The sequence below is a fragment of the Mercenaria mercenaria genome, chromosome 19, assembly GCF_021730395.1.
Source record: "Mercenaria mercenaria strain notata chromosome 19, MADL_Memer_1, whole genome shotgun sequence".
NCBI classification, from domain to species: domain Eukaryota; kingdom Metazoa; phylum Mollusca; class Bivalvia; order Venerida; family Veneridae; genus Mercenaria; species Mercenaria mercenaria.
The window spans coordinates 42,568,739-42,582,010 of NC_069379.1; the positions used below are offsets into that span (position 1 = coordinate 42,568,739).

The 13,272-nt window shown below is 38.7% G+C and overlaps 1 protein-coding gene across 9 annotated transcripts in view; it reads right to left on the reverse strand.

Annotated features, from left to right (window-relative positions):
• Positions 1–13,272, reverse strand: part of LOC123542893 (multiple epidermal growth factor-like domains protein 10) — an 82,222-nt gene that overhangs the window by 25,370 nt on the left and 43,580 nt on the right. For all 9 annotated transcript variants that reach the window (XM_053532185.1, XM_053532184.1, XM_053532187.1 and 6 more), the window contains 7 exons: positions 11,667–11,790; positions 10,423–10,556; positions 6,399–6,556; positions 5,520–5,601; positions 3,839–4,014; positions 1,938–2,063; positions 1,150–1,272 (listed from right to left, as the gene is read on the reverse strand). In XM_053532185.1, the coding sequence (XP_053388160.1) occupies positions 1,150–1,272; positions 1,938–2,063; positions 3,839–4,014; positions 5,520–5,601; positions 6,399–6,556; positions 10,423–10,556; positions 11,667–11,790 (923 nt within the window). The remainder of the gene's footprint in view (positions 1–1,149; positions 1,273–1,937; positions 2,064–3,838; positions 4,015–5,519; positions 5,602–6,398; positions 6,557–10,422; positions 10,557–11,666; positions 11,791–13,272) is intronic.

Consider the following 13,272-nt stretch of genomic DNA (forward strand, 5'->3'; position numbering starts at 1 on the left):
CACTGCCCTGTGTGTGGGCTACTTGTGGGTCTCTACAACTTACCTTGTTTACAAAGACACTGTCCTGTGTGTGGATTACATGTTGATCTCTACAACATACCTGGATAACACAGACACTGCCCTTTGTTTGGACTACATGTGGGTTTCTACAACTTACCTGGATAATACAGACACTACCCTTTGTGTGGACTACATGTGGTCTCTACAACTTACCTGGATAACACAGACATTGCCCTTTGTGTGGACTACATTTGCTCTCCACAACTTACCTGGATAACACAGACACTGCCCTTTGTGTGGACTACATGTGGTCTCTACAACTTACCTGGATAACACAGACATTGCCCTCTGTGTGGACTACATGTGCTCTCCACAACTTACCCGGATAACACAGACATTGCCCTTTGTGTGGACTACATGTGCTCTCCACAACTTATCTGGATAAAACAGACACTGCCCTTTGTGTGGACTACATGTGGGTCTGTACAACTTACTGGATAACACAGACTCTGCCCTTTGTGTGGACTACATGTGGTCCCTTCAACGTACCTGGATAACACAGACACTGCCCTGTATGTAGACTACATATGGGTCTTTACAACTTACCTGGATTACACAGACACTGCCCTGTGTGTGGATTACATGTTGATTTCTACAACTTACCTGGATTACATAGACACTGCCCTGTGTGTGGATTACGTTAGTTGTGTGCAGACTACATGTGGGTCTCTACAACACACAGACACTGCCATGTGTGTTGACTACATGAGGGTCTCTGCAAGTTACCTGGATTACACAGCCACTGCCCAGTGTTTGGACTACATGTTGGTCTCTACAACTTACCTGGATTACACAGACACTGTCCTGTGTGTTGGACTAAATGTGGATCTCTACAACTTACCTGGATTACACAGACACTGCCCAGTGCATGGACTACATGTGGGTCTCTACAACTTAACTGAATTACATAGACACTGCCCTGTGTGTGGATTACGTTAGTTGTGTGCAGACTACATGTGGGTCTCTACAACATACTTGAATTACACAGACACTGCCATGTGTGTTGACTACATGAGGGTCTCTGCAAGTTACCTGGCTTACAGAGACACTGCCCAGTGTTTGGACTACATGTGCATCTCTATAACTTACCTGGATTACACAGACACTGCCCTGTGTGTGGACTACATGTTGATCTCTTCTTGTCACAGTTACAATCCAGTTTACAACCAGGACCATATTTATCAACTGGACAGCCACGTTCACAGAACTGTCCTGAAATAGACAACAGAAAAGTTTTTTTTCTTTTATAGCACATCTAAGGTTTGTTTTCAGCAAACTGATTTGTGCAAGGTAGGAATATAGACCTTTAAAATGAGGCTGTAGTTTGGGATTCAGCCAATGATATAAAACAGAGTTTTGGCAACCAGTCTGGAAATGCAAGCATCTGATTGGTTATTTCCAGACACGCTTTCTTAGACTGGTCTTCAAACTCAAGTTTTATAACTAAATAAGACTTTGCTCTAACTGGAATTTGAATAAGATGTTTGAGGTTCTTTATTTATATGAATTATACGAAGGAGTTATCCACATTCCTTTATATGAATTCATTCACACTGCCTGTTTTCCAAAGGTAGCTCTTATCTCTAAGATCTAACATATGCTTAATTCACTTTTTTTAACCCTTATCCTGCTAAATTTATACAATGAACTTGTCCATCTTTCAATTTGGACAGCACCATTAACCTTTAAAAGGGATACTTAGCCAAAAGATACTGTCTGAATGGCAAACAGTGCAGATCTTGGTCAGACTGCACAGATATGCAGGCTGATCATGATCTACAATGGCAGCAAAGGCAGCATCAGTCTAGTCCAGCATGTTAAAGGTTAACTTTTTTTTATTTATTTGATACATCACTAGAATGAAACTAATATTTTACCGAAGAATCCAGGCAAGCACTCGCAGTAACCAGTTTTAACATGACAGGTACCATGTTGACAACGGCACTCGTTAAGGCAGTCCACACCCCAGAAACCATCTGGACATGGAGTGTCACATTTCTCACCTGAAAATATAACAGCAAATCTTGGGTACTGTTAAATAATTAATTTCAGTGGGTGAATACCTTTTCTTGATCTCTTGATCTCATGGTTCGATCAATCTAAAATCCAACAAAATTTCACAAACTTTCAAAATTCATGATTCATACCCATAAATTAACTGATGAAATTTCACAAACTTTCAAATTCAAGGTTCATATCCACAAATTAATTTACAATAAACAACTATTCAATCTGAGGTGTTTTTTTTTCAATTTTTAGGCTGTTTAACCACCTTGGATTTATCTAAGCATTTTAGGATGCTGGCTTCAAATCACTTGGCCTTCACCGAGATGGTTCGAACCTCCCTTGGGGCGTAGAATTCTTTATCTGAGGAAGCCATCCAGCTGGCATAGGGCAGGTCAGTGGGTCAACACAGGTGCCCGCCTATAATGAAATAATGCGTCGAAGGGCACCTGAAGTGGTTTTGCAATACAGAATGGACACAAAATGGAAGGCTCAAACCTCTGACCTTGAGCCAACATAGCTGACTCATGAGTTCTGCACATCATCTTTATAAGGTAATCATTTGACCCAAGTTTTATGAAAATCCTTTAAAGGGTATTGGAGATAGAGAGCAGACACAAAATGGATGGCACAAGTCATTGAAATTGAGTTGTGACCTTGACCTTGAGCCAACATCACTGACTCATGAGTTTTGTAAATCATCTTGATGAGGTGCTCATTTGACCCTAGTTTCATTAAGAGATACAGAGCAGTCACAAAATTGAAGGCTCAAACCTTTGACCTTGAGTTGTGACCTTGACCTAGAATTGACATGTCTGACTTGTAAGTTCTGCACATTGTCTTGATGAGGTGACCATTTGACCAAAGTTTCAAGAAAATCCTTCAAGAGGTATAGGAGATACAGCAAAGACACAACTGTTATGGACAGACAGACGGAGACCTTTCTTATGACGCACCCCCCCCCACCCCACTCGTGGCGAAGGATTAATAAAACAAAATATTCATGATCATACATAACAAAACAAAACAACAAATGAAACCAGTGCTTAAAAACTGTTTCAAACAAGTGCTGTCCATAAGACAGCCTGCATGACTTTTCTCAGTACTTGACTCTGAATTAGAGCTTTGCTAGTAAAAAGGGCATAAAATATATCAAAATTCTAATCAGAGTTATGGAAATTGTTTCTTCTGGTGTAGACTGTGATAGTAAATAACTATTTCAAGTTTCAAGTCAAAAGTTTTGATAGTAACAGAGATAACTGACTTTATCAACAACTCTAACAAAAAAATTCTAAGTTAAAGACGGGCATAACTATGTCGAAATAAAAATCTAAGTTATGGGGATTGTTTCTCCTGGTGTAGACTTTGATAGTAAATAACTATTTCAAGTTTCAAGTCAAAAGCTTTGAAAGTAATTGAGATATCTGACTTTGTAAAAACTTTAACCAAAACATTCTAGTAAGTTAAAAGGGGCATAAATTTGTCAAAATTCAGATCAGAGTTATGGAGGTTGTTTCTCCCGGTGTAGACTTTGATAGTGAATAACTATTTTAAGTTTCAAGTCAAAACTCTGATAGTAAAAGAGATATCTGACTTTATCAAAAGCTTTAACCAACAGGCCGTTGCAAACACTGATGCTGACGCTAAGGCAAGCGCAATAGCTCTGTAGACATTTTCTTCGAAAAGTCGAGCTAAAAATGCACATAAAGTTATGCTCATTTTCTTTCACACTGACCACCTAACAAGGTGAGACACTGAAAAAATTTTTTTTTACCTATATATCCTGGATAGCAAGTTGTACATTTTCCAGTCACATGATCACAATCGCCGTTAGCACAAGAACAAACTTCTGAACAATCCTGGCCATAAAACGGCATCTTGCATTTCTCCTTACACTGGTTCCCAGTATATCCAGGCTCACAGGAACAGGCACCAGTCCATGGATGACAACTGTAGAAAGAAGACATTCAAATATTAGGCACCAGTCTAGGGATGACAAAGTAGAAAGAAGATATTCAAATATTAGGCACCAGTCTAGGGATGACAACTGTAGAAAGAAGATATTCAAATATAAGGCACCAGTCTAGGGATGACAAAGTAGAAAGAAGATATTCAAATATTAGGCACCAGTCCAGGGATGACAAAGTAGAAAGAAGATATTCAAATATTAGGAACCAGTCTAGGGATGACAAAGTAGAAAGAACTTTAGAAGAAATTCAAATATCTGACACCAGTCCAGGGATTACAACTCTAGAAAAGAAATTCAAATCTCAGGCACCAGTCTATAGAAAGAAGAAACACCAGGCCAGGTATGACAACTGTAGAAAGAAGAAATTCAAATATCAGGCATTAGTCTATAGAAAGAAGAAAATAAAATTTCAGGCACCAGTCCAGGGATGACAACTCTAGAAAATAAAACCAGTCTATAGAAAGAAGAAATTCAAATATCTGGCATCAGTCTAGGGACGACAATTGTGGAAAGAAGAAATTCAAATATCTGGCACCAGTCTAGGGATGACAACTGTAGAAAGAAGAAATTCAAATATCATTTATTTTGTGGGCACGAAATTTAGTTGTTTTGACTAAACTACATGAATTTGTGGATTCAACCTCTTAAGATAAAACAAACAAAAGCACCGCCTAAGGGTGCCATTGATTGTCTTCAATTGTTGGACAATATGTCAGAAAATAGTTACAGTTCAGATTTTCTAAGTAAAAAAAAAAAGGCCATAATTTTGACAAAATGCATATTAGAGTTATGGTTCTTGGCCTATATAGTCAACTGAGGATAATAAACAGTGTACAAATTTCAAAATTGTAGCCTTTGAGAAAAGATGGACCTAAACAAAAATTTGAACCAAGAAACTCAAATTTTCTAAGTACAAAAAGGGCCATAATTCTGACAAAATGCAAATCAGAGTTATCATTCTTGGCCTACATAGTAAACTAATGATGATAAACAAGTATACAAAGTTTCAAAGCTTTACCTCTTATAGGTATTGAGAAAAGGAGGACCTTAACAAAAATGTTAACCAAGAAACTCAAATTTTCTAAGTACAAAAACGGCTATAATTCTAACAAAATGCATATTAGAGTTATCATTCTTGGCCTACATAGTTAACTAATGATGATAACAAGTATACAAAGTTTCAATGCTTTACCTCTTACAGTTTTTTAAAAAAGTTGGACCTAAACAAAAATTTAACCAACGTTGACACTCAAGTGACAACAATACCTTGTAGATTTTTTTCAAAAATCAGGACGAGCTATATAAAAAAGAATTTTGTTCATTCTTTGGGATTAAGATATTAACACAAAATCCATGAATATAAATGATTTCACAACATACATGAATTTCTACAACTAAAACAGTACTTTTGTGAAATATTAATTTTCATGAATACCGAGCAAGTCAATATACGGAAAATAAATCACCTGTAAAAACTTTACAGTACCTGTATGCATTATTCCAGTCACAAGTGCAATTCTGGCACGTGTCAGTAGTGCCGGGAACCAGGTACTTTTCTTCAACGCAATCTGAAACAGAACATTGTTTGTGTACTTGAGATGTCGAATACAGTCGAACTTCGTTCGCTCGAACTTGGATAATAAATCCTTAACACCACCCTTGGCTCGAATTCATCATCAGGTCCCTGCAAATTCCTATAGAATTCATAACTTTATCATGACATCAGGGGTTCTAACTGACCAATCAGAGAGCTGCATTTTCGAGTACCTGCCAGTTTCCACTTAGGTAAATGAACACATATAGTGACTTTAGAAATAAATATCACACTATTTCAGAAATCAAATTAAAATTTTTCACTGCACATGCCCCAGATGATGCTACAAACAACAAAACTTCGAAGTTTCATTGAAATATTATATGGATTTAATACTTTGATTTTAGTCTAAAGTTTGAGATTTTACACAGGGAGCCTATGATAAAGTCCGAGTAAAATGTAATTATTACCCAAGTGAAATCAGTATCATTCCGCAATGTTTCGGACATGTTAAAATTATGAATTAATGTATATCGTTCCAGCGCTCAAACTACTGATAACTCAACCTTGTTTTGCCTGTCCGGTCATGTTCAAGCGAATAAAGTTTGATTGTAATACAAACTTGTGCACTCGGTACGCATAGGACTAATGATGAAATGAAGGAGTGACTGCCTAATGCTTATTTCATTGAAAACACCGCTTATATCATTAAAAACGCCACTTATGTCACTGAAAATGCCACTTATGTCATTGAAAACTTCCTACATTTAGCTTGTAACTCATCAAATTCATGTTTCAAAAAAAGATATGTAAGTTGCCATAGTAACATACCTCTAGCTGAACATGTGTCTCCATGGAAACCTGTGCCCGCACAATCACACATGGTCAACTGAGTAATTTGATCACGGTAACATTTCCCGCCATTTTTGCAACCACACTGGGTCAGACAACCAACACCATAAAATCCTTCTGGACACTTGATCTGACAACTAGAATCAATAGCAAACAATTTGTCAAACCATTTTCTTGACCTGTCTGAACTAGATTTTGATCATCTCTTTTTTTACACATTCTATCAAAAACACAATGGTGGTGAAATAAATTAGATTAAAATGGTGCTTTCTGCTGATAATCTTATTTTCTTTGGGTTTTGTGCCTAAAGTCAATGTTTGCTTTGGGATCTGTGCCCAGAGTGTTTGTTTGCTTTTGGTTTTGCGCCCAGAGTGTTTGTTTGCTTTAAGTTTTGTGCCCAGAGTGTTTGTTTGCTTTGGGTTTTGTCTCCAGAGTGGTTGTTTGCTTTAAGTTTTGTGCCCAGAGTGTTTGTTTGCTTTGGGTTTTGTCTCCAAAGTGGTTGTTTGCTTTAGATTTTGTGCCAAGAGTGTTTGTTTGCTTCAGATTTTGTGCCAACTGTGTTTGCTTGCTTTAAAATTTTGGGTTTTGTGTCGTTTTTCAACAGTATTTCAGTTAAACAATAACAGGCAGTTAACATAACAAGAGCTCGTCGAACACGAAATGCCCCCCTTGATGCATTTAGTAATTGCACAAGGAACAGAAATTATATGCACACTGTAAATAAGTATATGTAAACCATGTGACCCACAGGGCGGAGCCATATTTGATCCTTGGGGAATAATTTGAATAATCTTAGTAGAGGATCACTAGATGATGTCATATACAAAATATCAAAGCCCTAGGCCCTGTGGTTTTGGACAAGAGGTTTTTCAAAGTTTTTTCCTATATAAGGCTATATAAACCATGTGACCCTAGGGGTGGGGCCATATTTGACCCCAGGGAAATAATCTGAACAATCCTGGTAGAGGACCACTAGATTTTGCTACATACCAAATATCAAAGCCCTAGGCCCTATGGTTTTGGACAAGAAGACCAGAAACCATTTAACTGTTCCTGGCCAATGTGACCTTGACCTTTGACCTAATGACCTCAAAATCAATAGGGGTCACCTGCTGGTCATGACCAACCTCCCTATCAACTTTCGTGATCCTAGGCCTAAGCGTTCTTGAGTTATCATCCGGAAACTGTTTTACTGTTCAGGGTCACTGTGACCTTGACCTTTAACATACTGACCTCAAAATCAATAGGGGTCATCTGCTGGTCATGGCCAACCTAACTATCAATTTTCCTGACACTAGGCCCAAGCGTTCTTGAGTTATAGCCTGGAAACCATTTTACTGTTCCTGGTCACTGTGACCTTGACCTTTGACATACTGACCTCAAAATCAATAGGGGTCACCTGCTCGTCATGACCAACCTCCCTATCAACTTTCGTGATCCTAGGCCTAAGCGTTCTTGAGTTATCATCCGGAAACTGTTTTACTGTTCAGGGTCACTGTGACCTTGACCTTTAACATACTGACCTCAAAATCAATAGGGGTCATCTGCTGGTCATGATCAACCTCCCTATCAACTTTCATGATCCTAGGCCCAAGTGTTCTTGAGTTATCATCCGGAAACCGTTTCACTATTCAGGGTCACTGTGACCTTGACCTTTGACATACTGACCTCAAAATCAATAGGGGTCATCTACTGGTGATGACCAACCTCCCTATCAACTTTCATGATCCTAGGCCCAAGCATTCTTGAGTTATCATCCGGAAACGGATAGGTCTACATTCCGACCGACCGACCGACAGACCGACCGACCAACATCTGCAAAACAATATACCCCTCCTTTTTCAAAGGGGGGCATAACCAGTGTTCCTGGATTCCTTGCCAGTACTAAACTGCTCTCCACAAGGAACTGCCAACTTCCCCACATGAATCAGAGGTAGATGATAAATGATTTCAGACACAGTATCAAAGGCCTGGCCACAAAAGTACTTGACGTTGCAGAAGTTTAAATTTTGAGAGGTGGAGTAACAAATAACATGACAAAGCTTTCTGTATTTTTCCCATAAATCTGAAAATCTAAGGACAATCAAAATTGAAATTTAAAATAAAAATGCATTTTCTGGTCAAAACAATCTCCTGCGATCCTGCTCTTATTCCTTATTTTTGCCAGCTTTGTACATTTTCAATTTATATAGAAACTAGAAATTGCTTTTGTAAAAAAGTGCATGTCTCCCCCAATGCCAAGTCCTATAGACAAGAAGTCAATAGGGGTCAGGAGCGAAAGTCAAAGAGACACTGATGGTTGGCTGCAATAGGGATAATCTACTTGGCATATCCAGTCATCCCGCTAAGTTTCAACACTCTTGGCCTTGTGGTTCTCAAGTCACTGTTCAGGCTCCTGTGACCTTGACCTTTGATCAAGTGACCTCAAAATAATTTGGGGTCATCTACTCTGCATGTCCAATCATCCTATTAAGTTTCAAGATTCTAGGTCAAGTGGTTCTCAAGTTATTTTCCGGAAATTATTTTGTATGACCCTGTGACCTTGACCTTTAATAGACTGACCCAAAAATCAATAGGGGTCATCTACTCTGCATGTTCAATCATCCTATAAAGTTTCAACATTCTGGGTCAAGTGGTTCTCAAGTTATTGATCGGAAATTGTTTTCCATGTTCAGGCTCCTGTGACCTTGACCTTTAACAGAGTGACCCCAAAATCGATAGGGGTCATTTACTCTGCATGTCCAGTCATCCTATTAAGATTCAACATTCTAGGTCAAGTGGTTCTCAAGTTATTTTCCGGAAATGATTTTACATGACCAGGCCCCTGTGACCTTGACCTTTAATAGACTGACCCAAAAATCAATAGGGGTCATCTACTCTGCATGTTCAATCATCCTATAAAGTTTCAACATTCTGGGTCAAGTGGTTCTCAAGTTATTGATCGGAAATTGTTTTCCATGTTCAGGCTCCTGTGACCTTGACCTTTAACAGAGTGACCCCAAAATCGATAGGGGTCATCTACTCTGCATGTTCAATCATCCTATGAAGTTTCAACATCTGGATCAAGAGGGTCTCAAGTTATTGATCGGAAATGGTTATCAATGTTCAGGCTCCTGTGACCTTGACCTTTAAAGGAGTGATCCCAAAAACGATAGGGGTCATTTACTCTGCATGAACAATCATCCTATGAAGTTTCAACATTCTGGGTCGAGAGGTTCTCAAGTCATTGATCGGAAACGGTTTTCCATGTTTAGGCCAATGTGACCTTGACCTTTAACGGAGTGACCCCAAAATCGATAGGGGTCATCTACTCTGCATGTCCAATCATCCTATGAAGTTTCAACATTCTGGGTCAAGTGGTATTCAAGTTATTGATCGGAAATGGTTTTCAATGTTCAGGCCCCTGTGACCTTGACCTTTGACGGAGTGACCCCAAAATCAATAGGGGTCATCTACTTTGCATGTACAATCATCCTATGAAGTTTCAACATTCTGGGTCAAGTGGTATTCAAGTTATTGATCGGAAATGGTTTTCAATGTTCAGGCCCCTGTGACCCTGATCTTTGACGGAGTGACCCCAAAAACAATAGGGGTCATCTACTCCAGCAGCCCTATAACCCTATCAAGTTTGAAGGTTCTAGATGAAATGGTTCTCCAGTTATTGATCGGCAATGAAATGTGACGTACGGACGGACGGACAGAAGGACGGACAAACAGGACAAAAACAATATGTCTCCCCCAGATTATGTTAACCTTTTACCTCTAAGTGTGACCTTGACCTTGGAGCTAAGGGTCTGGATCTTGAGCATGACATCTTCATCTCATTATGGCAAACATTTATTCCAAGTTATTTCAAAATCTCTTAATGGATGGAAGAGCTACAGCCCAGACAAGAATTTATCAGACGCACATACACAAGCATGTATGCATGCATGGATAGTGCAATTCTATTATGTCCACCTTCCGGGGCATAATCAAAGAAACATTGTATGCGTTTAATCACCTGTCTCCTGCATATCCAAGATCACAGTAACATTCACCATCTTTTTTATTACACGTTCCGAAGTTACAATTGCATCTATTTGTGCAATTAACTCCCCAATGAAATCTATCACAGCGCTGTGTGCAGAATTCCCCCTGCAAAAATAAGACACAGTCAAAATTTGTCACTGCATTCAGTGAAAAATTTAAGCACAGTCGAAGCTTTAACAATGAGTGAATATGAATTTGTGAACAACTTCAGCAGAAATAAAAGCCATTGGTACAGGCTAATTTTGAACTTATTTTTTATTATATATATATTTACTGTCAGATTAGCAAGTATTCATAATATTTAGTTTCAATCCATTCCCACAAGTGGTCACTGAGATATTAGCTTACATACAAAACCTTACCCAAACTGGGATGCAGACGCTGATGTCGACACACGGGTGACACACGTGAGTCCAATAGCTCTATCTTTGTTCAGAAAGTTGAGCTAAAAAAGGGCGTAATTTTTAAAAAATAAAAACTAGAGTTATGTAACTTGTCCTGGGAGGTCATCTCATGGTGCCAAAGATATGTATGAAGTATGAAAGCATTTGGCCTTGTAGTTCCGTAGAAACCAGCTTACAAGCACAAATTTAACCTTGTGATGTGGACGTGGATGCCAAAGAAAGGCTGATTAAAGTAGCTCTATTATTTGAACAATTTCAGTCTCACTAAAAAACTAACTGGTTGATTTCCCCCTTTGGTTTGTTTCCTTCCCCCCACCCCAAATTTGTTTTCCCTTTTTTTTTTATGTACACAAAAATGAAGAAAAAAACAACTAGTTAATGTTTCTCTCCTAGTTACCCTCTCCCCCTAGGTTTTGTAAACTGACTAAAGAAAAAAACTGACCGTTACACCAGACTGGACTTCCCAGCAGTCAAATTACAGTTAGTGCAATAACTTGACACAACACCATTACCATCTGAACAGCTTCTTTTAGGGGTTAGCCTTACCCTGCTAAATCTCTAAAATGGACTGGTCTATCATTCAATTTGGGCAATACCATTTATTATTCAAAGGGGTATTCACTGAAAATTTACAGACTGAATAGCGAACAGTGCAGACCATGATCAGCCTGCACGGATGTGCAGGCTGATCATGATCTACACTGGTCACAAAGGCAGAATCAATCGTGTTCAGTATGATAAGGGTTAAGCCATATATTCCAAACTTCTCTTATGATCATTGAAACATTCAAAAAAAAAGTTTTTGAATTACCTTGAATCCTGGCTTACAAGTACAAGCCCCTGTTTGAGCATCACACACCCCATCATTCTGGCAGGGACAAGTCTGCTCGCAGCCCTCTTCTCCTGTACTTGAAGGGTCACATTTCTTATGACAACTGAAAATGTACATTAAAAATCTTAAAAACAAGAGTGCCAGACTGTCATAAAATATGCCTGTCTAAATATTTAGTTACGTATCTTAAAGGTAATAATGTTGATGCTGTATGCCTTGTTAACCCAAAAAAAAGAGTAAGAAGGAATCAAGGTATTTGTGAGGTTCCATGTGGGATGAAATTGACAATCGGATCAAAACTGTTTGAATGGACAAGGCTAATTTCACAGATTTTGAGTAATTCAAGGGCCATAATGCAAAAGTGCCTTGGGCGATTTGGGTGGTTATCGAACTTGGCTGAGATATTATGCCCACAAACATTGTCACCAAGTTTGGTGAAGATCGGATGAAAACTGTTCGACTTAGAGAGCGGACAAGGCTAAATTCGCAGTTTTTCGAGTAATTCAAGGGCCATAATCCAAGAGTGCCTGGGACGATTTGGCTGGTTATCAAACCTGGCCGAGCGATAATGCCCACAAACATTGTCAGCAAGTTTAGTGTGAAAATCGGATGAAAACTGTTTGACTTAGAGAGCGGACAAGGTTTCCGCAGTTTTTCAAGTAATTCAAGGGCCATAATCCAAGAGTGCCTGGGACGATTTGGCTGGTTATGGAACTTGGCCGACAAACATTGTCAGCAAGTTTGGTGAAGATCGGATGAAAACTGTTTAACTTAGAGAGCGGATAAGGCTGAATTTGCAGTTTTTCGAGTATTTCAAGGGCCATAATCCACGAGTGCCTGGGACGATTTGGCTGGTTATTAAACTTGGCTGAGATATTATGCCCACAAACATTGTCAGCAAGTTTGGTGAAAATCGGATAAAAACTGTTGTTTTTTTTACAAAATCTGAACAGCTGGAACAATCTTAGTAAAACTTTTGTGTAAAATTATTTTGAGACCAGACCAGCAATTTCTGACAGGCAGATTGTTAAAGTTTCCATAATATACACAAAGGGGTAAATGACAATGCGATCTGGCGGCCAAGTTATTTTAATGAAAAACTAAGTATAACAAGCAAATTTGATGAATTGGTATCCCCCGCTGAAAGGGCTTGAGGTGAGGAATGGCAAAAAATTTTATCTGGCAAAAATTTAAGGATGTTACTAAGAAGCAAATAATTTCATTAGTCAAAATCATTTTAACAGAAAATATTGATGGAAAATATAAAATGAAAAAAAAAAAAAAAATGGGTGGGGAATGGGGATGCATTATCGGGGTGGTGGGCAGGACTGAGTAGAGAGTGAGGTGGGGGAATGGTACAACTCTGCATGCTAATAAATTTTCATGGAAGGTTAGAAAAAAATTTTTTTTAAAAGGAATTATTATTTTTTTTTTTGCGGAGGGTGGGGGGGTGAGGGGATGCGACCAAGGCAAGGTGACTAGGCGTGGGTACAAAACTTCACATGTTTATAATAAATGTTCATGGAAAAGAATGAAAGAAGTTTAATGAAATTCTACAAATTGGTTGGTTTGTTAAGTACAAATC